At 52.9% G+C, this 24,553-nt stretch overlaps 2 protein-coding genes across 6 annotated transcripts; both read right to left on the bottom strand.

Annotated features, from left to right (window-relative positions):
- Positions 1-3,471: 3,471 nt before the first annotated feature.
- On the bottom strand, positions 3,472-9,678 carry ARL6IP4 (ADP ribosylation factor like GTPase 6 interacting protein 4). 3 transcript variants are annotated; one of them, XM_063351109.1, is made up of 6 exons: positions 9,539-9,678; positions 7,577-7,779; positions 6,884-7,222; positions 6,287-6,395; positions 4,805-4,874; positions 3,472-4,585 (listed from the first exon to the last, which is right to left on the bottom strand). In XM_063351109.1, the coding sequence occupies exons 2-6, from the start codon at positions 7,767-7,769 to the stop codon at positions 4,529-4,531; spliced, it is 768 nt and encodes a 255-aa protein (XP_063207179.1). In that variant the 5' UTR covers positions 7,770-7,779; positions 9,539-9,678; the 3' UTR covers positions 3,472-4,528. The 3 variants fall into 3 exon arrangements, with proteins under 3 accessions (XP_063207179.1, XP_063207176.1, XP_063207177.1); XM_063351106.1 differs by having other exon boundaries at positions 6,287-6,404; positions 9,539-9,675; XM_063351107.1 differs by lacking the exon at positions 9,539-9,678 and adding an exon at positions 8,823-8,967 and having other exon boundaries at positions 6,287-6,404.
- Positions 9,679-10,317: 639 nt separating this feature from the next.
- On the bottom strand, positions 10,318-18,098 carry OGFOD2 (2-oxoglutarate and iron dependent oxygenase domain containing 2). 3 transcript variants are annotated; one of them, XM_063351103.1, is made up of 7 exons: positions 17,570-18,098; positions 17,417-17,484; positions 15,025-15,135; positions 13,909-14,008; positions 12,656-12,780; positions 11,920-12,177; positions 10,318-11,245 (listed from the first exon to the last, which is right to left on the bottom strand). In XM_063351103.1, the coding sequence occupies exons 1-7, from the start codon at positions 17,943-17,945 to the stop codon at positions 10,970-10,972; spliced, it is 1,314 nt and encodes a 437-aa protein (XP_063207173.1). In that variant the 5' UTR covers positions 17,946-18,098; the 3' UTR covers positions 10,318-10,969. The 3 variants fall into 3 exon arrangements, with proteins under 3 accessions (XP_063207173.1, XP_063207174.1, XP_063207175.1); XM_063351104.1 differs by having other exon boundaries at positions 17,428-17,484; positions 17,570-17,736; XM_063351105.1 differs by lacking the exons at positions 13,909-14,008; positions 17,570-18,098 and having other exon boundaries at positions 17,428-17,442.
- Between the last annotated feature and the right edge of the window lie 6,455 nt (positions 18,099-24,553).

Below are 24,553 nucleotides of genomic sequence, written 5' to 3'. Positions count from 1 at the left end.
TTTTGTTTGAGCTGTTGCAAACCTCAGACACTTAATTTGCTGTTAAAGTCTCCAAATATTCTCGCTATATATTATTTCCAAAAGTAACCACCGTATCTTTGGAAGCAGCTGAAGGCACTCAGCAGCCAGATTTGCATTGCAGTTCTTCTCATCCAAGTGCAGGGTCTGACTCTCTCAACACCCACCTCTGAGACGTTTTCTTCTTCCCAGGTTCTCTCCAAGTTCAGTAGCAGCTTTCATGGGAACTAGACTCGCTTCTTTTACCTGTAGTTACTGAACTGTAAAACCTCATTGTTTTTTGCACTGATGATTTTTAGAATGGAAACCTGTTACCATCTCATGTAGCTACACCTAACTGTTTGTAGTGCATGACAATGAAATATTGCTAAGCCAGGGTGTGTGTGTGTATATATATACATATGTGCATATACATATGCACACACACGTATATATATGTATATGTATATATTTAAAAAAAAAAGAAATCTGTGCAGAAGTTTTTCCAGCAGTAAGGAGACTGTAAGGAAGTGTGCCAACGATGTCAGGCAAGCTTAAGAAAAGGCCATATCTTAATTTTCCTGGTGTGTTTCTCAGTGGATGTGCCTGAGCTGATGGTTTGTGCGCTGCTGGAGCGAGCCAGGGCTGGCTGCGCGGCAGAGGGGAGCTGCTGGTGCGCAGGGCGAAGCGCTGGCTGCCGGCCGGCGTCCCCGGTGCCACCGAGACAGTGCGCGGTACAGGAACGGGAGCGCATCGCTCTGCAGCAGCGGAGGAGAACAGTGCCTAGAGCGAGGGCTTGCCAAAAAGGCCCTTAGTCCTGTCCCTCCCGGGTCAGCCCCGGCGCGGGGCCCAGTTCCCTCCTTGCACACGCCGCCCAGGGCGGAGGGACGGCCACCCCGGGGGCTCCGGGCTGCCCATTTAGACTCCAGTTGGCCTCTTCACGTGGAGATTTTATAGTCCTACCGAGCTCCCCGACTATGTGTAACCCTGCTTTCCCCCACCACACTTTCCCGTCTTTATATCACTTTCTACTTATGAGGATCTTATTTATAACAAAGAATTTTTTAGACTGGCTGCTTCATTTTATTAACTGTTTCGATATGAAGTGCAGGACGGCCGCACTGAGACACACAGCACTGTGAACGCTGCTCTGCTAACTGGCTCTGGGCCACGGTAGGCAAATCTAACTCATCAGACATCCAAGGTAGATCTCGTGTTCGTGGCGCTGGAGGGTCGAAGCGGAGGCAGAGGAGGGACAGTGCTGAGCTGCCGACGGCGTCCGAGCCGGTGGAGTGCTCGAACCCAACTGCCCGCCTGCCGCCCAGTGCGTCTCCCACGTCTTGCAGCCTGACTGCAAAATGTTTAACCACTTCTCTTTGATAATTATTCAATTACAGAATGTATCTGATGACTTTTGTTACCGAAAGCTGACTTCCCTTTCTGCCGACTCAGCTTAGCTCTCTCTGAATGTACATCCAGAGCTTACTGGGTTTAAAAACTATGTGAATTGTCCCAGCTTTTTGCTAGTCGAATGTTCTATCAGACGCCATCTGAGTAGGAAGCCAAGCCACAATCCATCCTGTGAAGTCACCAAACCACATCACAAAATCATTTCTGTAAATTTGGATATGGCCTTTGCGAAATTCAACTGTCCTCCAAGCCCACAACCAAGGCATGATCTGTACATTTTCCAATGCTGACGAGATGTTCACATTTTCCTATGTGTAGATAGTGTAAAACAGAGGCGAATGTAAATGTTCAACATAAAAAGTGGATATATAAAATTGAAAGTTATTTATTTATGTAGAGGAAAAAAAATATCTGGAGGGACTGGAACCTTCAGGGTTTATTAATATTTAAAAATGTAGCTTTTTGTTTCAGGCATTATGTACAAAGCAATTATTTTATGGACCAAGTTTAATGTAACTGTCAATGAATGCAGAAGTGCAATATTATACTCACCTCTCCATCACTTCATGTTTTAATCAGCTACTAACCAGTCAGACTGACAATCATGGCTCCTCCGTCCTCATCCTTTGTTGAGCTTCTTGAAACTTGCCCGGGTCCTTTCCCTGGCGCCCCCCATCCGTTGCCATTGTACGGATCCGACACGGAGAAGCAATTGTAGAGCAGGACCTTTATTGCTGCAATAATACCAGATGAGGTGGGTGTAGTTACCAGGAAATACGCCAATAAGTTTTTTCTCCACCGATTCAGTCCATCGTAGTCTACATCAATCTATCCTCAGCCGCCCCCATCTGGCACTCATCTCTCTGAAGCAAAGATCAACGTGCTACTCACTCAAAGAACAATAGCAATAGTTTAACTCTGTGTTTATAACCTGTTTGTTCCGAGCTGTTTTGGAGAGCAATGCATGTGACCCGATGCCTTTCCACGTGTATGGAAGAGGATCCGTTTGGATGCAGTGAGGGAAAGATGAATGTATATATTCCATCCCTACTAAAGGGGCACTGTCAGGTTACAGACCTAATTTATTACAAATAACTTGTTTGCTTTGAAATGAAAGAATACGACGTTTCTTGTACTCCTCCCTGTCGTTGTCTGGGCAGCTGTCGGCGCGGCCGGCGAGTCGCGCTGCTTCTGCTGCAGCCCACGTCCCGTTCTCGCACACTAGCACAATACGGCCCGCCCTGCACGGGCTGCCTCAGTCTTTTTCTTTTTTTTTTTTTTTTTTTTAATTGTTTCCATGGGAATCAAACTCTGCCATGGAGCTCAGATTTTATTTTTTTTTATAAAAAGCAGCTTTTTGTATTACTGCGCTAGTGGGCTAGACTTCCTACCTGACGCTGTCCCTTTAAAGTCTTTTAAAAACAAAGAGGAGCCCGTGCATTCCCTCCGAGCTGTTTTCCTGGGTTTGCTAGATCACTCCGTCAGATGAGGCGAAATTCTAATACCAAAAACGTTTACAGTGTCCGACACGCGAGCCGAGAGCAGTAACTAGCCAAAGGGTTACTAACGAACTCCCGCTCCGCCCAGCAGCCGCCGTGCTTGCTGTAGCAGCCCCTTCTTCAGGTATCGCCACCGTTTGCTGCATTTCCTATTAGTTCTAGAAGCCTTACGGTCCCCTCCCTGTCCTCAGCACCCTCTGCCTGTTGATACCCTTGACTGTCAATTTTATATTCCAACGATGTTAGTTATATTTTATTTATAAAAAATAATTGCTTTAGGGGTAACAGACGCGTGTGGGGAACCACCGGAGGGCATGCCCGAGGGCGCCGGCAGCCGCGCTGGGTACGCCCCTGTGTGTACAGTACCGTGCCGATGACTCGCTTGTGTGTGACAAACCTTCTGTACAACTTCCTTCTCCTCCTTGCTGTTAGTGCATCGTTCCAATGCCTGGGTGTGCTTTGTGTACAGTATCATTGTGAGTTACACAGATTAAAGAAATGGGAAGGCTCTTCTCTGTCTGCTTTTTTTTTTGTGAGACTCTAGAAACAAAGTCAGAAACCCCAAGACGTGAGCAGGTGCCAGTTTAATGGGATTACAGCAATGAACAGAACATGGAAACCCTCTGCAGGGATCAGTCCTGCAGGACCCATTTGTCCTTTGACCCATTTGTCCTTTAAACCATTTGTCCTTTTTTTTTTTTTCTTTTTTAACAGTTTGTAGACGTATGGACTTTGCAGTGGGGGAAAAGCCAGCTGTTGGCTTCACAGCATCTATGGGCACGGGCCGCAAAAAGCCCAGAGCCCTCACGCTGCCTGGGGCCTGCGCTGGAGGGAAGGGATACGAGTTGCATGCAGGAACAGCCAAGCAAGGCAAACCCACCCCTCTGCAAAGCACGCCTGCCCGCACCCCCCTGTGCAGCGTGCCAGGCCCCTGCTCCCCCAGCACCACCCGGCGAGATGAAGCTGCAAAAAGTCCGAGGAAAGCCACTGGGGCCCAGCGGAGGGTGGCACTGGAAGGCGCAGAGGAGATGCAGCCTGAGCAGAGCCACGCAGCGGCACGGCTGCTCGTCTCTGAGTGGGTGGGTGAGTGGGAAGGGCCTGCGAGCCTGCAGCACCAGGTAAGCACAGGGCGTGCAGATCCAACACGGAAGGGGCCGAGAGCAGCCCCTGAAGGGAAGAAGTGGCAGCCAGCTGCACGTTTTGCAGCCCCAGTGCGTAGCCTGGCTTGGCCACAGTGTTGGTCTCTGGCCCACCAAAGCCCAGAGCTGAGCGGCAGCAGCACCCCTAGGTGCTCAGCGCCAGCGAGCCTGTTCCCTGGGTGCTGCAGAGCTCCTCCAGCCTTGAAAGGGGCAGGGGGTGAACAGGCCCAAGTGCATTACAGCCATGCTGGCCCCTTACAGCTATGCTGGCCCCAGTCAGGAGAGGGAGGGGAGAAGCTGTTTACTGGGAGATGAACCATTAAAGCCAGGTCCTTCCCAGTCACTAACTTACAGAGCGGCTGGAAACTGCCCCTGGGGAAGCATCCTGACACGGTGCTGTCTGCGTGGTCCAGAGGCAGAGGCTCGCACCTGGGCTGACGCTGGCAGCAGGGCAGGCTCCTGGCATGGCTGGCACCCGCATGCTCACTGCAGCATCCCTGTCCTTGTCTGGAAGGCCAGCCCGTCCCCCCGGGTGGCTTGCTGCAAAGGGAGAGACACGGGCACTCACAGCACCACCTGCCCAAGGGTGAAGGACCACCAGCACCCACCCGCAGGGGCCCCTGCAGAGCTGCCAGGGCTCGGCTTGCCCTGGTAGAGTTGGTGGGGTCCCCAGGGAGGCAAGACAACACCTCTGGGTGCAGCAGCTCCCCACCTGCGCCCACCCACCAGCACCTCCTGCTGGCGGCAAGCCCCCACTACCTTGTTAATCTCCTTGTGTCTCTCCTTGCTGACGATTTCTTCTAGTACTTCTCCGTCTCCCTTAATAAGCCTGGAAGACAAGCACAGGGCCACAAGCTGTGAGGGCTACTGGCAAGTTCCTACCAGCAATGCTATTTTCCAGCTGGAGAAGGTGCCGACTCCCCACCCCCAGGGCTCCTGTTGTGCCCCAGCTCAGGCACGCAGCCACCAGCTCCCTCACAGCACGCCCGGGACCAGGTGCTGGGCTGATGCACCTCTAGGCAAGGCCAGCAAGGACCTACCCTTGAAGTTGCATTATGTGACCTTTTCTGGCTTTTTCTAGCTTAAATAGCATGGCAGACTTTTCCATTGCTCCTGTGGGATTAATGTCACCACGCCACAGCAAGGACAGGTGTGGTCCCCTGAGAAATCAGCATCCCCCTGCATGGGCCAGCTGTCCCAGGCTGTGGGCATGTCTGCTGTGTGCAGAGCTAGTCACGCTTGCACACAGCGGGAGAGAAAACTTGTAACAAAAGCATCTCCTGCCACCCCACCATCTGCAGAGGCTTCGCTGTCAACAGCAGTGACCCCAAACTCTGCAAAACCTCATCCTTTTTTTCACACCAAGTTTAGGTCTGGTCCTGGCTGCCCCAGAACACTGCAGAGACATTCAGAAACAGGAGCCAGTTTGGGCCTGAAAGGCAGCCAGACCGGGGAGCACCTTGCCGAGCAAATTCCAAGCGGTGTCGGAGGCAGCTCAAACCTCCAAACATGAACAGAAATTTAATTGTCTTCATTACGTGCCTCACGGGGAACCGACCTTTGTTCCACACCTCCCTGAGCCCTGCAGGCTGCCTTCTATTTTAAAACTGGACTTGTCATACCCAATTCTCTTCAGCAACATGTTTTCTGCTTGCAGTTTATTAAAAAAAAATGGGTCATTTCTATTTGGCAGCTAAACGGACTTTGGTTTGATTGTTGCCTGTAACCCCAAGGGGTGCACACACTCCCTCCTCACTTGCACCCAGATGTTAACCGGGGCTGAGAGCGCGTGTGCTTCGGAGCTGAAAGGCAAGTGCCTGAAGCAGCGGGGTGAGGAGGTGCCAGTCATCCCTCCGATGCCTGTTCTGCCCCCCGTTGCAGAGTCCCATTTAATGGGAAGAAGCGGAACCCTTCACAGTACAAGGAACAAACCTGCCTTGGGCAGCAGGGTGCTCTGGTGTCTGCATCCCACAGCTGCTGGCTGGGACACAGACCAGTGCCCCTGGGATGGAGCCCCAGCACAATTTGGTAATTTGGCGTCAAACATGTCACTTTCTGGGTAAGTAACACCAGGTCTGATGGGAGAGGACGTGCAAGGGAGCGGCTCAGGCCTTTGCTACTGAAGGGGACCTGGGCCCATGCACGGTACTGCAGTGCTGTGGAGCAGCATCCTCCAGGACTCCAACCCACACAACATGGATAGGGACGGACAACCTGTCTCCCTTTTTCCATGGATCATACCTGGTTCTCCCTGTTTCGGGATCCACGACTCTCCTTATGACACTCTGCCTCGCGTCCCATTCTTCCTTTGTCATCGGTTTCATAGCCTGGATTCGGGATTTTTGTTCATCTGTTAAAACTGGAATGCATCAGTTAGTCAGAGCCGTGCTGGGGGGGGCGGTTCCTGGCCAAGGGACACAGAACCGCGCCCGCAGTGAACAGACACAAACCCCGCACCAGTTTCCTGGCGGTACCCGGGGTTCAGTGATGAACCATGCAAAGGAAGGGCCACTTCATGGCCCAAAACCGGTACCAGCTTTGCCGGTGTGTTACTGCTGACCGTGACCTTCCATTTGGCATCTTTGTTCCCCACTAACATCTATAAACTCTATCTAAACACTTCAGAAATTAATCTCTGAATGTGGCGCTCTCTGTTTATTGGTGTGGCTCACAGGCGGACATGGTCCGTAGGAGGGAGGAGAGTCTGGAGCTCCTCCCTGTACGCAGCCCTGCTTCCCTCAGACACCTCACCTGGGTCCCAGGGAGACATGTGGGTGTCTTTCCCCAGTGCGAGACTTGTACGCCCTGGCTTCAGCAGGAGGGAAACGCCATCGTTACCTGGTCCGGAGTCCACCAGTGATTCCTTCTGCCACTGCTCCAGCGAGGGGCCAGGCATCACTTCTCCCTTGTCTTTCTCCTCCTTAGCCCTTTCCTTTGACTTCTTTTTTGATTTCTTCTTTATTCGTTTCTTCTTCTTCTTCTTCTTTTTGTCTTTCTGTTTCTCTCGCTTTTTTTTGCTGTGTCGACTCTTCTTCGTTTTGGAGTCACTGTCACTGGAGTCATCAGAAGAGGAGCTGGAGGAAGAGGAAGACGAGGAACTGGTGGATGAAGATGCTGTCTCAGAGGAAGAGGTACTTGCCTTCCTCTTCTTTTTGTCCTTTCCTTCCTTCTTCTTTTCTGCAATACATAAGAGGTTGAGTGGAGCAGCTCTGGCCCCACGGCAGCTGGTCATCCCCCTCCCAGCCTGGTTTCTTTCTTGCCTGAACAGCAAAGCCCCCAAACGCCAGCGCAAAGACCCCTCTGTGCCAATACCTTTAACACATCACAGCATGTGGTGCCATCTTGCCTGACCAGCACGCGGAGGGGCTGTAGGGCTCCGCACTTGTCAGAATGAAACTAACGTGGGCACAAAGTGCACAGCAAGGCAACAGCTGCCTTTTTTAATCTAAAAACAGGGACCCTCTGAGCCCTCTCTGTGCATCTGCCCAGGGAAACCTGGTGGAAGTGCAGGGTCGCAGGCCTTTCCCCTACCTTCCTTAGCTGCCGCTGAGCTTGACTTGTGTCTGTGAGACCCAGAGGTCCGCTTCCTCGGAGGAGAGCTGCTGCCCCGGTGTGAGTCCTTGCTGTTTTTCCTCCTTTTCTTCTCCTTCCTCTCCTGTCTGCTCCGAGAATTGCTTTTGCTCCTGCTTCGCGATCGCTTCCGAGACTGGCTGTGGGCCATCATGCATCAGCCCCTGGAGGGAACAGGTTACATCAGCACTATGGGGGAAAATACCCTCGCTCAGTGGCAACGTGTCCAAAAACCTTAAATCCAACCCTGAGCCAATCAGCCCTGGAAGACCTGCTCCTGTCAAACTCCCTCTCTGCTCTCGCTGAGCTCCCGACGCGCAGGGGTAGGTTGGGGTTACCCATCACACAGCCGTGGCCAAACTGAATTTCACTAACCCACAAAATGAAGCCCCCGGTGGGGGGCTGGGACCGTACAAGGACAGCACTGCCATCCCCGGGCAGCCCTCGCCCGCCTCGAGACAACCACCCCACAGCAGGTTTTCCACCAGGAAAAACTTCCACCAGGTTTTCCCCACGCTTCTCATGTTTGTCCCTAGATGTGAGAGATGATGTAGGAGAGAATCGGGCTGACCCCCACTGTGGGCAGGTGCTGAGGGGCCTGAGGTGCATTTGCAGGCAACACCATGCCCCTTGGCCACCCCCTGGCAGCCACGGGCCAACCCCGGGGCTGGGAGCCATCGGGAGGACACTGCACCCGCAGACGGATGCTGGCAAGGTGTGATCAATGCTGCAGTGACAGTCAGCAGAATAAAATGTCCTCCCCAAGCCGAACACGGAGTCAATCACCCCATTATTTAAAATGCCAAGAGCAGGAGCAAGCCAAGGGGAAGAATGAATTTTTAATATTCCAATTTGCTTTTAGAAAACAGATTATGCATTGAGCTGGCATCCCCGTCCATCAGCCCGACCGGCTGCCAGCAGCCACAGGCCAGAGACGGCATGATATATGCTCTCATTAATTTAAAAAACAAACTGGCACCATCAGCAGAGCACTACCTGGGAAATGCTTTCTCACAGCCACCTTCCAACTACTGCATTTAATTAATTGCATGTTTACCACCTCGACGTTCCCAAGTGGCGACTCACTCCCAAGTGAATCAGACCTTTAATTGATTTCCAAACGGAAATTTCAATCAGACAAAAAAAAAACCCCACAACAATTAAGGACATGCAGGGAAGTTTCTGATAAGAGTCCTTCGACACGCACCCAGCAGCCGTCCCTCGCACCAGGGCCTGGCCGGTGGGATGGCATTTGGGTCCTGTGCCCGCTCCATCTGTGGACGTGCCCGCGGGACACACTCTTATACAACCGTGGCAATGGGGTCAGCAGGTGTGGAGTTGGGTACAGACAGGAGCGTCCCGGTGAGTCCGGGGGGATGCTGCAGGGCAGGGATGAGCCCCAAATCCACCGCGGCAGCACCCTGAGCTGGCTGTGCCCCAAAGCTTGGGTCTCGCCTCCCCCCTGCCACCAGGTTCGTGGCCACAGTAGGGCGGCTCCTCCTGCCCACCCAGCTTGGCCCAGGCCTGGCTCTTGGCGGGTGGCCCCGGGTCTCCACAGCAGGGGCAGCCCCTCTCGCCCCAACACTGGGAGCCTGCGCCGTGCTGGCCCTTTAAGACCTCAGCAAAAGGTGTGCTGGCCCTTTAAGAGCTCAGCAAAAGGCGCGCAGACCCTTTAAGAACCTGCGCAACGTGCACTGGCCCTTCGGGAGCTCAGCACGCGGTGTGCTGACCCTTCAAGAGCTCAGTACTCCGTGCACTGGCCCTTTAAGAGCGGGGCGCAAGGCGCGGCCCCTTTAAAAGCAGGGCCCCCGCATGTCCGCCTCTTTAGCGGCCCCCCCGCCCCGCCGGAGGGTGCCACCGCCCCCCCGGTGCCCTCAGACGGCCCGGCGGCAGGTAAGAAGAGGGAGGGAGGGAGGGACTCACCGCGGCCGGGCCCGGCCCCGCCGGCCCCGAGCGGGGCACCCGCCGCCGTCTCCGCGCCCGCCTCCCCCCGCTTCCGGCCGCCGCGCGCGGGGCCGGCCGGCAACCGGGCCGCGCCCTTTGGTTCCGGGATCCGCTCTTTGGTTCCGGGTCCCGCCGGGCCCGCGCTGGCATCGCCCCTCGGCTTAAATTTTTGGGTCTAAATCAGGCGCAGATAGGAAACGCTAACATCTTCTGCTGGAGGAAATGCTGAAGGAGATTTGACGAGTGGTCTTCTTGCTAATTTTGACCCCGCGCACAAATAAAACAGCCGGTTTCCTTCCCGAGGTGCAATTTTAATGGGGTGCTGCTAACGAAAAGCTAATCAGCGCTGTGTGCTAATGGCGGCCCCGGCCACAAATACAGCGGGTCCGTTGGGAAGGCTGAAACCAGCACCCTCTGCGCGAGCTGTGCCGGCTCACAGCCAGCCTTTCGCAATTATCAGTGACACGCAGTCCACACGCGGTAACTACTGCAGCTGAATGAAGGAATGAGTGAATGAAAAAGCCCCTTAGAAATGCGGCGGTGTATGTGTATATCAAATACATACAACTAACTTTCCACAGAGCATAAGGCAGCCACCAAATCAGAAGATATTCGGCTTCTTTAGTTAGTTTTGTAGACGGGGGGAGCCTGTGATCTCCGGCAGCGAGACGGGGAAAGCGCTTCACCCTCCAAAGACATCGGCCGCCGGGGGATTTGGTGCCAAATAAAGAAGACCCAGCTCCACACTGCATCCGGGTTGAGAAGGTTATTTTTTATTTTCATGTAACTAAAGGAAGGGATTTCAATGTACGCTCTTGCCTTCCTCTGGGAAGTCTTGCTCTGTTGCAGGTAGCTCCCAGAGCTTTGTCTCTGAAGCCCATTTCTGCTTGCTTAATAAGGTTCATAGACCTTTGAAAGGGAAATTTCTGCTCAAAATAGCTCGTGGAGTCCCTCAGAGATTCTCTCAGCCACCCTGTGGGATCAGCTCTCCCCATATTGCTGCTGAAGGATTTTTCTGAGCCTGGGTTAGGTAAACCTCTGGTGATGGTCATTCCATGCCATTCCCAGCAGCCTGATGTGAATCGCCTGTATCTTGCTTTTGAGCAGATCCGCCACTGTCACCCAGCAACAAAAAGCTCTTCCCCTTCTTCAAAGTGTTAAGGCTTTCCACATCTTCCAAGCAGCCCTCTAGCCCGAGCGTCAGCCCTGGTGAGCTGCGTACCAGCTCTTTCAGCTGCCCAAGCAGCTGGCTTCCCTACCCCCAGCAGGACTGGGTTTGCATCACTTTCCAAGGCGGTACCTACATCTTGCATGACTCGCGCATCCATCAAAGAGTCTGTTAGGGCAGTCTGAGAGGTCAGAAAGGAGCTTTAAGGAACCTGGTCTGGAGAAATCAAGCCCTACTGTCTGCTACCACAAGGAACAGAGATTCACAGTCTCAGGCGCATCATCTTCAAGGGTTTCTGTGAACCCATCTCCAAACCCCTCTGCTTCCACCAGCTCAGGTTTCTTGTTGCACATGGGGCAGAGCTGGTTGCGGATAGCAGATGATCTCATCCAAATAATGAGGTTCCAGCGTTCGCCGGAGGCAACGGGAAGCGCCCCGTGGATCTGCCCTCCTCGGTGTAACAGCCCCTGGGCTCCCACGTGTTCGATCTCTATGTAGTTTGGCACCGGGGTAGGATCCTGGAACAAAGGGAGGCGGGTACAGCATTACACCAGAAAGTCCCTAGCAGAACAATGCTCAAATAGTTGATACTTCTACTTGTCACCTCGTCACCCACAGCACCCAGTGAGCAACATGGAGAGGGCCCGCTGCACCTCCGAAATGCAGCCACTTCAGGGGTGGCTTGGCAGCAGTTTAGTACAACTGTTTCCAAGACAGATGCTATCACTGCCAGGTCCAGAGGGAATTTAAAGACAGAGTTTCAATCAAAAAAAAAACGTTTCACCAGTGTATGGGTGCTTTTACCCCTCTCTTGCCAAGAGTCCCCTGGAAATAGGGGCTACAGATTTAGGTTTAAGTCTCATCTGAAACAAATTACTTTCTCTCTCTCTCTCAGCACCTCCCTGCTCCTTATTGCAGTCGGGGAAAGATGGGCTGGTTTATTTCACTCCAGTTTCTACAATGACATTCCTCTCTGGCTTGGCTGCAATTAGCTTGAATATTGGTAATGTGCTTAGAGCAGAAAAGGCTCCTGTATAACCAGGACATCTTAAAAAAGGGGGAAGGGGCAGAGCAGATTTGACTGTCAGAAGTGAATAATTGTTTATCAGAACGCAGTTAATGCCTTGAAATCAGGGGGTGAGGCGGCAGTAAAGAAGAGAATCGAGGTCCAAATTAGGAACACGCTCAGTACCTGGCTGAAATCACCAAAGTACAAGTTGCCTTCTGTGAATTCTTTTCCCAGTGAAACGTTTAAGGTGACTTCTGCATTGTCATAGTGAGAGCTCAAATCCAGATCTTCGTGTAGCGAGTACTTGACAACAAATGCTTTATGGCTGTCCAGACAAGCGCCTCCCAAATCGGGATAAAGCAGCGCCGTTATGGGCCGCAGGTATTTTTCACGCAGGGGTGTGATGAAAGTTTCATCCAGCCCAAGCTCATTTAGCAAAACCTGTCTCAAAAAGAGGAGAGAGGAACAGCTCACCAACTACATCTGCTGCTTCATCAGAGCCGCTGCAGAGCTGTCTTGGTCTCTTCCAACCCTGCTGCTTGCTCAGATAAAGAACTTTAGAGCAAAGGCTCCAGCTACAGGCAAAAGAAGGAGGCTCACAGTGGAAAGTGATGGGGAAAAGACAAGGTAAGGTGGTCTTTAAAACTGGACTCCTTGATTTACATGTGTATTGCTTAAATACAAGGTGCTCTTTCCTCTGAGGTACCAACTCCAGTCCTCTTTCCTTGCATTCCCCTGTTCTTTTGTCTGTTGTCACACACGTTCCCTCAACCCTTTCAGTTCAAAGGGGCTGTACTCAAACTGCTCTGTGCTCAAATTACAGGCAGTTTGGAAGGGAAAGGAGTGGGAAGCCAGGAGATAAACAGAGTCTGCTTGTGAACGCTCCCCCTAAAGAAGCACGGGAGCTAGTGAGTCCTACCCCATAGTTATTCATCGTGTTGGGCCTGCCTTTGGGCATGTCCGACTGCTCAAAGTTCTCCAGCTCATCCACAAAGGCTTTGCAGAATTCCTCTGTGAACACTGGGAGTCGATAGATCCTCTTATCTGTCAAGAGAAGGGAGACAGTGTTGGGGAAAATAACAGGCAAAGACTGTTCTTGGCTGTCATGCTGTCTAGCTATAGACACTGTGCTGGTGTCGGTGAGAATGCAGCACCCACGTGCTTCGCCGTGCTTAGGCTGCTCAAAGGGCTGGAACAATTCCTCGGGATCGGCTCTGGGATCTATCTGTTGTTTTTCATGTTGGCCCCTCGTTTCCAGGCCTCCCCACCCGGTGAGGAGATCTGGCACTGATTTAAACACCTGCTGAATGTGCCAAGGAAATGTTTTGAGTGGGTCTGGAGGGAGCATGGTGAACCAACAGCTCATCATAGGCAGTGTGAACACAGCCTCCTGGACAAAGGAGACTCAAGGTCATTTAGGGGATGGGGGATTCACTCATCCAGTGCCGGCTTTCTGGGAAGACCAGGCGTTCTGAGCTGCCCTTCAGGGCAGAGCCCTAAAGGTCTGTGGAAGGGGAGCTCAGTATTGAGGGTACAGAAGCTGAGATAAAGACACCTTGAAAAGGCCGTGTGTCTGGAAATTGTGCCTTGGACATATCCAGGAGCCCTGCACATACACATCTTTTTTTGTCTTTCCTTTTGTCTTGAGAAAAGGAGGAAACTTTGCAGTTTCCCCTCTATATTTTGTTGTCATTTCTGGTAGGGAGAGAGCTTCGTGGATGCCATCAGGGAAGCTGAAAACCCAGATATCTTTTAAAAAGACTGAAATCTAGACAAACTATTTCAGCTCAGACTAACCAACAGTGATTGTCTGAAATGGTAAAGTGCTTGGGGAAGGGAAACCAAGCTCCCCAGCCTAACAGTGTTCCTTCGGCAGGCTCCCCTGTGAAGTTGTGGTACAACCAAAACCCCAGCCCTGCTGCAGCTACAGCCTCTGATGAGACATCAGCAGACTGGGACTGGAAATGCAGAAAACAGGATCTCATCCAGAGCATAACTGCTGCACAATACTGCCTCTCCAGGGACTCCCGTCAAGCAGCAAGTAACATCCTGTTTGTCTCAGCTGTGTATCAAATCTGAGCTATTAAAGACAGGGCTTGAAAACAGCTGTCATCACTGAAGTTGCAGTGCCACACGGGAAGATCTTTGTGACTGATGTGTTGTTTTCTTTACCTGAGAAGGACTTGATGTAGCACAGGAGGCCATGGAGATGAGCATCCGGCGATGTGCAGTATCTCACGATTTCTAGAAAATCTGGGGCCAGGAATGAATCCTGGCATCAAGGGAAGGATGATAAAAATACAGAGAAGCACAATTAGCCTGCGCGGTCTTTTACAGCCCAAGAGGGAAATGGTCTTCCAGGCAGCCACAGGAAAGTATGTAGAGTCTAGGGAGCAAGGCTGATAGTCACACTTGGGTCACTTCTGTGTCAGGAAATGCAGAATGTTACTAGTGGTTTTTCTTGGTGGTTTAGGTAAATTGCTGCTGGCTCTAGTTCATGGGTTTCTAAGCGTAACTGGCCAGATTTATCCTTAGCGTGGTGGGAAAGAGCCTGGCTCACATTAAGGACTCCTAACAGGTAAGTGCGAAGCCTTTCCTAGTAGCTTCAGCATCTTGTCACGGCCTCAGCACAACAGAGTGACTATGCTCTGCTTTAAGTATTCCCCCACAGAGATCGTGACAGACAAAGGCAGAACAGACAACGGCAGAACTTGTTACTAAGGGATCATAGAGCAGTAAATCCGTGTAAACTTGTTTGTGCGTTACTGCTGATCTGTGGCAATTATCCAGCTGGGATGTCTTGGGCCTGGCAAACACGAGGAAATTCAAAGCAGAGCAGCCCACAACAAAGAGGGCTACCCCTGCCTTTGCGGTGAAGCCTACACACGCGAGCAGCCTGTTGCCCCCCCTTCTGCCGATAGTAACTAGTAAATTCCCTGCGTATTAAGCCTATAAAAGCTGATTTCTGTGGCTGTTCGTTAGAACTCACCAGCCCTGTTTGCTGCGATGATGCTTTAGGTCTAAATTACTAATGGTATTCAGAGTCTAGCACCAGGTGCTGGTGCAGCTTCAATACAGAATAACCCTTACCTGGCTATAAGCCAGGCAGAATCTTGCCTGGAGAACACGCTACATTGTGAAAGTTTTTAATTCAGTTTCAATATGCTACGCTTTGGTTTTAACTCAGTCCAGCTCTAGCACTCTGAGCAATCCCGAGAAGAGGGCTTCCTGCTGCAAAACTTGTCAGGCAATTCCTGGGGTGCAAAATAGATTCCAAACAGAGTCTACCTGCAGAATGTACAGTTCTGGGTGTTTTCGTTTGTAGCACTTTGAGATGATGGCTTTGCGTTCCTCTGACTGATGAATTAACTGTTTTCTTCTCTGCACTTCTGCCTCAATCTAAAGTAAACAATAGAGCATATTGTTAGAAAATCAAAAGGGATAACTAAAACAATTGCAGGAACTTGCTCATTGTTTTAAACCAGTTATTTTTGTTGTGGGCACCTCTGGGAGACAGAGTGTATGCCTTTGCTTTTCTGTAGTCAAGACAAGTCCAATAAATATCTGAAAAGCCAAATGCCTAAAAGGGATTTGAGACACATTCTCATTACAAATGGCTTAAAAAATAACTGAAGTCTTTCCACGGATGTGTCAAGTGGAGCTGCAAGGTTTCAGCCCTTTCAGGCATTCTGACGCCTCATGAATGGCCGACCTTTGCTTTAAGAGTCTGGCTTATGTTCTGACAGTATAAGCATTGTCCAAAATAAAGACATTTGCTGGGAGGGAGACAGGACTTGTCATGAAGGGATTACTGCTAAGTGTTGTGGGGACAGGCTAATCTGTCATTTCAGGGGAAACAGCTGTACTAGCAGCTGATTCAGGCAGCTCTTCCTAACAACCCCCCAAGAGATTAGTTTATAACATTCTTCAGCAAAAAAGGAAGGAGGGTGTGACTGGTACCCCCTGCTCCTGACCCCTGGTAATGTGGTTCGCATAACTAACACCATTTTATAAGGCAAGCAGCCACTCTCTGTGGCCGAATGGGTCACGTATTTGTTTCCTTTCCCTCATTATCAGGTCCTGAAGGTCCTGTGAACCAAGCAGACGAACCAAACGGATTTCTTCTTCCCCTCCCTACCAGCCCCAAGGTTCTTGGGCACCAGGCCTGTTACTCCCTTCCTTGACGGCCTTGAAGGTCCCAGGCACCCAGCCAGCCCGGTGGCAGTGATGACCCCACCACCGAAGAGGGAAGCGTAACAGCACCCAGAGCACCATCTATAAAATCGAGCCGTTACAAGTCCGAAGTGGGGAACTTGGACCTGAACTGCTGCTGGACAGTGAGAGCTGTGACCCTCCGGTGGCCAGGGATGCCTCTACTGTCGTGTGCTTTCTCCAGGGACTGAGTATCTCGTATTCTTTTATACAGTTTTTGAGTCTAGGTTATGTTGGTACAGCAAACCAGGTATTAAGATCTGACCCAATCCGCACAGGGTCCAGGTAGTTAGAAATTACAAATTAAGTTAAATTAGGATCTAGGATATTAGAAATTATAAATTACGTTAGGATCTAGAAATCCTAAGTGAAGTTGTATTATAAATTCTGTATTATGCTGCTTATTGTGCTACATTGATTCTGCTTGTAGAAATACTGTGCCATTCTGATCATAAATTCTGTGCTATACTAATCATGACCTTGTTAAGAAAATAAAGCTTTAATTATAACTACGATCTGGTGCTGGCATCAACCTGACAAGCATCCCTAAAAGAACCTGTCTTTCCCCTTAGTGCTGGGGTGAAACTGGAGCTGGTTGTGTGACAGATCTCTGTCCCTGGCCTGGAAAGACAGACAGATCCCTCCCTAAAGGAGAGCCTGGGGCGGAATTCTTGGGATAACCTTCTGTGGCAGAGCTTGTGTGAACTCTGGGGAATCACACCGCAAGGCATTTAAAAGTAATTGACAAAAGAAGGGATGAGGAAAGACAAACTAGAAGGGTGCTGGGAGCCAGCTGACCAAAACCAGTTAGGCCAGATGGCACAGAATTTAAATAACGTGATGAATTACAGTATTTACTTCCAGGGCGTTGTCAGCACAAACACATCACTGACAGCATCCAGCCCCGGATCAAGGCTGGGGAGGTTTAGATTGGGTATTAGAAAAAATGTTTACATTGAAAGGGTTGTCAAGCACTGGAACAGGCTGCCCAGGGCAGTGGCTGAGTCACCGTCCCTGGGGGTATCTAAAAGAGAAGTAGATGTCCTGCGTAGGGTTTAGTGATGTTTTTTGTCAGTGTTACGTTGACGGTTGGATTCGATGATCCGAGAGGTCCCTTCCAACCGGGACAACTCCATGATTCTAAGGCGTTAGTGGGGAATTTTCCCCGGCGGTCTCAGCCCGGCACCGGGTTTGATCAGCACCGGGCGCCGGTGAGCTGCGCCCCAGTGCCCTCTGGGCTGGTGGCTTCAACGAACGCCACCACACACCCCCCGGCTCCCTCCAGCGTCCCCCGTGTGCCGCGGGTGCGGGGGGACGCGCCGAGGGGAGCCGGGGGGCGGCGTGTGTCCCCCCTGCGGGGCTGGGCTCCCTCAGGCGGCGGCTCCCCGGGTCCCTCCCTGTGAGGCCTTCGGTGTGTCCCCCCCACCCCCGGGGCTCGAAGCCCCCGGCCCGCCCTGGCAGGATTTACCGGCCGTTTACCTCCCGCAGCGCGGCTCGGAAGTCCTCCTCGCTCCGGCAGCCCCGCTCCCGCAGCGCCTGCAACACACGCAGCCCGTCACCCACCGCCCGCCCTCGGCCGCCGCCGGCCCCGGGTGGGGGGTGCCCGCCGCCCCGCCGTTACCCGCCCGTGCTCGCGGCGGAGCTGCTCCTCGTCCCGGTACCGGACGTGCAGCCCGTAGCGCCCCACGAAGACGTTGTCGGAGAAGAAGCAGGCGCAGGCCCGGAACGGGCGGCGGGCGGACATGTTTCCCGCCGGCGGGAGGGCCGGGGCGGTGCCGGGCGCGGGTCCAGCCGCCAAACGGCTCCGCCGCAGAGCGCCGCTTCCGGCCGGGCCGAGGGTGCGTCGGCCAATTCCGAACGCGGACTAAAACGAGGGGAAGAGAAACGTGCCCGTTTTCTCCCGTTTTACGCTGCTTCTTTTTTTCTTGTCGTTTCGGCGGAGTCGCCGCGGACGGGGCGTGCAGAGACGCCGCTTCCCCACAGCCCCCCCTCCCCATCCCAATTCTTGGCAAGGAGCGGACCTTGTCGGCATGGTGGCTGCAAAGGGCAAGGAGCGCCCGGGGCCCGCGCTGACACCGCAGGGGACGGCGGCGCCGCAGCGGGGGACACGCTGTCCCTTGACGGAGGAAGAGGGTTGAGGAGGGGGGTAGTGTGTGAGTGTGCTAAGGAGCGTAGCCGGGGCGGCAACGGTCGCCGAAGGTTATTTGCAGACGGTCCCTGAGAGCTCCCGCCACGCCACGCCCCTCCCAGGGCCGCGCCCGCGCTTGGGCGCGCGCGGCTGGGGGAGGCGGGCAGCGGGGGGAGCGCGGCCCCGGGGCGCCCGGCCGGGCCCGGCCCAGCCCAGCCCAGCCCATGCTGGCCATGGACTCGGCGCTGCAGGTGGCCGAAGAGGAGGTGGTGGCGGCCGAGTCGTGCGGCCCCAGCAGCAAGTTCGAGGACATCTACCGGCTGCTGGCCGAGGGATGCTTCCCGCCCAGCTTCTGCTCCATCAAAAGGAAGAACCTCAAGCGCTACGCCCAGAAGTTCGTCGTCGACGGTGGGGAGCCGGGTGGCACCGCGGAGACAGGCCGTACGGGGCCTGCCAAGGGAGGGGGAAGGTGGGGTGAGGGGCACAGCGGCAGCGGCTACCTTGGCCGGGGCCTTCCCCTGAGGAGGGGCCTTCCCCTGAGGAGGGGCCTTCCCCTGAGGAGAGTCTTCCCCCTGAGGTGGAGGCTTCCCCCTGAGGAGAGGCTTCCCCCTGAGGAGAGGCGTCTCCTCAGGGGAAGGCCTCCCTGAGCAGGCTGGCAGGTCCCAGGGATGCTGCAGAGGTGTGTGGGGACAGGTGGCGGGCAGAGGTGTGTGGGGACAGGTGGCAGGCAGAGGCGTGTTGGCCTGCCCACACACGTGAGGACAGTTGTACCTTCCCCATAGCACAGGGAGGATATGAGGCTTCTCTGCCCCCTGCAGAGAGAGAGCCGTGGGATGCAGCATTGCGGGTACCCGCTGCCCCTCTCATGCCATCTCTGTGCCTCGGCATCACTCTCGGGGCGCAAAGTGGGGATTGCGGTAGCACCGGGGCACAGCAGGGTAGACTATAGCTGGCCTCTGGAAACTAGGGTGGCTTTATTGTAGCAGAGGATTTTGCTCAGCCCTGGATGCAGAAACTCAATCCCTGGGTTTATTTGTGGATGATTCCAGTTTAGCAGCTTCTCCAGAGGCGTTACAGAATCTCCCAAGACAACAGTTCCCCTTTGTCGTGTCTCACCTGTTTTTCCCACCGTAGAAAATGAGCGTTTCACTGGGACTGAGTAGCTGAAATGGCTGTGAGAGCATATCATGTGTCATTTTAGATAAACCTCTCACGTCTGCAGGTGGCTGTCTCTACTATGTGGGACCCAAGAAGGAGGAAAAACGCGAGGTGATTGTGGATCCTGAACGGAGGCGGCAAGTCTTTCTGGAAAGCCATTTCACTGAAATCGGGAGCCATCTGGGCCAGAAAAAGACCGTGCACCGGATTCAGAGCCGGTACTACTGGCTGGGGATTGTGAAGGATGTTGTGGACTGGGTAAGTTGAGAGCGTTGATCATGTCAATGACACCAGTATTTCCCAGGACGTTCAGGCAGCAGTCCCAAGTGAGCAGCTAGAAGAGCCCTGATGCAGGGATGATGTTGTTTCTAGTGCCTGTTGCTTTGAAGCCACGCACTAAATAACTCTGCAGGTGAAACTGTTGGAACGTCCCGAGGCAGCTGGATAGATTGGAGGATGTCTTTCCCCCGAGCGTCAGGAAACCTGCGCAGGTAGGCCTCCTCGTGCAGGGCAGTTTTGGCCAGCGTGGGAATGCGTGATTGTTTCAGAAGAGTGTTGCTGAGTCTGGCTTTGAGCAGTCTGAATTCCTACCAGAGCTGCCCAGTTCCCTAAACTGTTGTAACAGGAGGAGCTCAGTGTTTCTGCTGACTCTCCTTGGCTGCTTTGCCTCACCTGTTTTATTGCCAAAAGTTCCCTGCAGCAGGGCTCTGCAACAGTGCGGTTTGAAGAAGTGTGGTTGTGTTGCATGGTCCGAGCAGCCCGTGCTCCTCCAGCATCCTGGGGCTGATGATTTTTCTAGCCGGCAATAGAAGTTTAAAATACAATAAATATTTGCCTATAAACAGGGTGAGAAATATCTTAGCTATAGGCCATGTTGAGAAAACTGGTTATTGTGTCAGAGAAAGCTGTCGGGTAAGTGTTGTGAAAGGTGAGCTGTGTCAGCCTGTTGTGTTTTGTCCTCTTTTTCTTTGGTCCTGTTATTTTTATTGGATAGAAGGAGGCTGCTTAGGCGCGCTGTCTCTCTCAGCCCTTCGTAACCTGTCCAGTCTGAATCTGATGGAATTTGTCAGCATATTTTAAAGTCCTTTAGTATGTCTTTTCCCTTTCCAGATCAAAATGTGTGAAACATGCCAGAATGCAGAGCACAATAAGAACGTATCGCGGAAAGTGAGGCCTGTCAAAGTGGAATCACCCTGGGAAGTGCTGGGATTAGACGTTCACGGTGAGTGTTTGCGGCTGACAGACAGGCTTTTCAAGGCTTACACACCAGCCGTCAGGAAGCGTGGCAGACTTACTGCCGCACGCACGCACGTACGCACGTGAGTGAAAGCTGCCTGTGTTTGCAGTGAGGAGGTGCCAAGGAGGCCACGGCAGCCTACCAGGGTGCGACCTGATCCGTGTGACTGGCTCGGCTCCCTCTCCACACACAATGGGAGCTGTGGGCGTGCGTTACTTCCCAGAACTCACACTGTGATGGGTGTATTTTTGTTGACAAAGGTCACAGAAATGCGCTGGCCAAATGACATAGCAGAATAGAGTCACGGTCATTTTTGCAGTGCTTATTTTGCTGGGCTGGGTTTTTAACTTGCCTCATTTGGGTGATGTTACAGCTTCGCATTTGATTTTTCTTGATGCTTGTTTATGCAGGACCTTTTCCTGAGACGAGCCAGAGCAATACACATGTCCTCCTTGTGACCGACTACTTCACTAAGTGGGTGGAGGCTGCTCCTCTGCAAAAGAAAGATCCCTTGTCAGTGGCCAAAGCTCTAGCTACCGTTTTTTACAGGTGGGCTTTTCTGTTGTTGGTTACGTTGCACCTCTGCAGTGAGATATGGCACGCTGGGATGTGTGTTGCAAAAATGCTCAATGTCCGCAAGAGCAGGAACTCTCCTTCTACAGGAGACACCATGCAGCACCTCTCAGTTGTTCTTTACAAAGAACTTGGGAAGAGCCTGTTATCCTGTTGTTACCAAGGGAGGGGAGGAAGAGGCAGAGGTGGTTCTCCGAGTAGCCCCAAGGCCAAGAGAGCTGGTGCCCCAGTTTTCTGCAGAAGTTTTAATACCATTCCCTGATCCCTCCTAGAAGGTGGTTATTTTGCACTCACGTGGTGCATGTCACCATGTGACATTGTCCTTGTGGAAAATGCCTGTGGCCGGGTGAGAATTGCATTCAGAGCAAGAAACATTGCTTGTTTCTCCTGCTACCTTATCATTGAAAAGCGAACAGGCTTGGCTGTTTTGGAACAGATGGAACCAGCAGACCCTCTCTCTGCTCTTGGGGAGGTGAGGTCATGCCAGCCTCTTTAGCGCCAGCTCCACTGGAGGGTCTCTGTCCCTTTTGTATCCCATTTCCCATGAGGATTGAACTCCTCTGGCTCTTACCTGCAGCTGATGGAGTAAAACCAGTTGTGTCTCCTTGTTCAGGTTTGGAGCGTCCAAGAACATTTACGCCAGTCAGAGCTGGGACTTCTGTGAGGAGGTAGGTCGGGTGCTGGGTGGTTCAGGGAAAAGCAGCATGACCCTCAGCAGCGTTTTTGGCCAGCAGGGAAAAGCAGCATGACCCTCAGCAGTGTTTTTGGCCAGCAGGGAAAAGCAGCATGACCCTCAGCAGTGTTTTTGGCCAGCAGGTTCTGAAGGCAGAGTTGCAGTGTGCCATGCAGGGGGGCACAAGGAGCTGATGCTGCCTTCTCCCTGCCCCAGCCCTGTTGCCAGCGGTAGATGATTTGCCAGTGCTTTCACCCTGTCAGGGATTTAAGGTTGTGGTTCTGTGGTGTAAGTCCTCCAGCCACACTGCAACCTCTCTGCTCAGAAGGAAAGCTCCTGTGAGATCATGTCCCTGAGATTCCTGCCCTGCCCTGGGATTAACCTAGCTTCCCAGTGCTGTGGAAAGCCTCAAGCACAGGAACAGTCATCGCGAAACATTTTCTCAGGCTCTAACTTTTCTGGGGAGCTTTTTCTGCTGAGCAGCATCTCCTGGCATGGGGACAGTGCTGTCTCATGCTGTGGAGACTGATAGCTGCTGGGGTGCAAACCTGCCTTGTTCTCCCGTGGGCATGACCCCCACCTTTGCAGGTCAGCCGACATTTATGCGAGCGCTGGAACATCTCACAGATCCTCACCCCCGCAGAGCCCGCAGACTGCACAGGCCTGGACGACCACAGCGCCGAGGTGCTCAAATCCTCCATCTGCAATGTGGTGAACGAGAAACCCAGTGAATGGGACGCCCACCTCGACCCCGTGCTCTTCGATTTCCGCACTTCAGTCAACTCCGTCACAAAGTACACCCCATTCTTCCTCATGTTCAACAGATACGTGTGCCTATCATCTGAGGTAACTTCTCGACAAAGGAGAGCCTTGTAGGAGCTTTGCCGCTGGCACAGTTACACACTAACACCCAAATATTTGTACCTTGCAGGTGGATTTTGCCAAGGACTGTAAAGAGCAGGGGGCTAGCTCTGGTAAGGCAGACAGCCTCCCGCCATTCACAGCCACGGTGCAGGAGCAGCAGAACGCAGTGAAAGAAATTGTAAGTCTTGCTTGCAGTGCTTTGAAACGACTCTGCAGCTAAGCCTTGTGCCAGGCTGTGCAAAAGCTGCACAGAAGGGATTTGCCCGTACAAGGATCATGCCGCAGCGTGCGCCTGCTCAGGCGCTTGGAGAGAGCCCCTGGTCCTGGCTGTCCAGAAGTGCCATCTCTCAGGAGTCTCTTGCCTGCAGGCTCTCTCCTGTCACCGAGTGTAGCAGGTAGCTGATGGGCTCAAGCGTGGCAGGGAGCCCACGTGTCCGGCTGGGAAGGAGCGAGGCAGAATCCGGTTAAGCACTGCCTGAGATTCCAGAGGCCTGGCCTGAGAGGAGAGGTGGCTGGTGGCACCTCGATGTGTGCCAAGGGCAGCAGGAGCAGAGCCAGACCCTCTGAGCTGGCACCATTTGGTGCCAGAGGCAAGCAGGTGGTGTTGCTGCTCAGAGCTGTGATGAAATACGAGGGATGGTCTTACCCCATCAGGGCTAATGAGAGCTGTGTCCCAGCCTGCCCAGCACTCTGCCTTGTAATCTGCATCTCAAATCAGCCAAGGGAGTCTGTCCTTAGGCAGGGACAAAAAGCCTTTAGGGACATACCATGGAATTAAGAAGGTTAAAAGTAACCCTGCCCCAAAATGGGAGGAGAGAAACTGGGGAGGTTGGGGCTTCCATGGAGACTAGTGGCCCAGTGGGCAGAGAGCTGGATTTGGGGAGCAAGGCCAACAGTCGGTTCCTGACTGTCTCTAGCGTGCTGGGTGACCTTGGGCAAGTCATTTAGTTTCTCTGTTTCTTGGTTTCCTGACTTGAAAAATGACCTCAGTGTCCTCTATAAAGTGCTTGGCAATCTGTGTGCCAAAAAATAATAGACAAGGGTCAAGTGCTTTGTTTCCTCAGTCATTCCTTACACTCGGACAGGGTTATGTGGTCCTCTCTGATCCCACCGGGACCGTGATTCTTCTTTCCAGGGAATGGCAGCAGTAAAACAGGACAGGAGGGAGGAGGCCGGGGAGCTGAACACATGGGATCTATTCCCAGCTGATCCCTTTGGCAGCTCAGGCTCGCTAGCTCGGGTTCCCCTTTTGAGAAATGGAGATGCCCATCGTGGCACAGGGCAGCGAAAACTCCGTCTGGGTAACACCGAAGCATCCTGCCCTCTCCATAAGGACACTTCTGATGTCCGGGTTGCTGACGCTCACCTGCAGACGGGCGGGATGGGGGCTGTAATTTACGGGAGGTGACAAAAGCTTCTCTTGGCTCTGTGTTACTCCAGCTTAGATCCCCTTCTGCCCTCTACTGATGGAGAACTAACAGCTCCTCTGAGCATGGCCATGAAATCAGTTTCTTAATGTAAGGTCTCCTGCTAGTTTGAGGTTGGTGAGAATAAGGCTGGAAAGACCTTGCTTAGTCCCTCCCTTGCCCCCGGGTGTACCCAGCTGTGCTGGCGCTTGCTGGCACGGCCTCGGCTTGCCCCGCTGAGCTCCGCACGCCACAGCACCGGCTCTCACTCGCCGAGCTCGTGTGAGACGGATGCGAGTTGATTTTTTTTTTTTTTTAATTTTTTTTTTTAAGTGGCATCTCAAGGCCCAACCCAAGCAATCTGCTTTACAGGTGATCGCCAACATGACCACAGCCTACAAGCGGGAGCGGAAGAGTGTGAAAAGGAAAAGACGGGGCCTGCCCTCTCTTGCCTTCAAAGTGGAAGAGAACATGTTTGGGAGCAACGCTGCCAGCTCCCTGAAGAAGCTGAAGAAGGGCCAGTTTGTGTCGTTTCAGATCGAGACGGTCCTGCCGCCTGAGCAGAG

Source organism: Chroicocephalus ridibundus, chromosome 13 (genome assembly GCF_963924245.1).
Source record: "Chroicocephalus ridibundus chromosome 13, bChrRid1.1, whole genome shotgun sequence".
NCBI classification, from domain to species: domain Eukaryota; kingdom Metazoa; phylum Chordata; class Aves; order Charadriiformes; family Laridae; genus Chroicocephalus; species Chroicocephalus ridibundus.
Note: the sequence above shows the minus strand (reverse complement) of the source record. Positions and strands in the feature narration are given on the sequence as shown.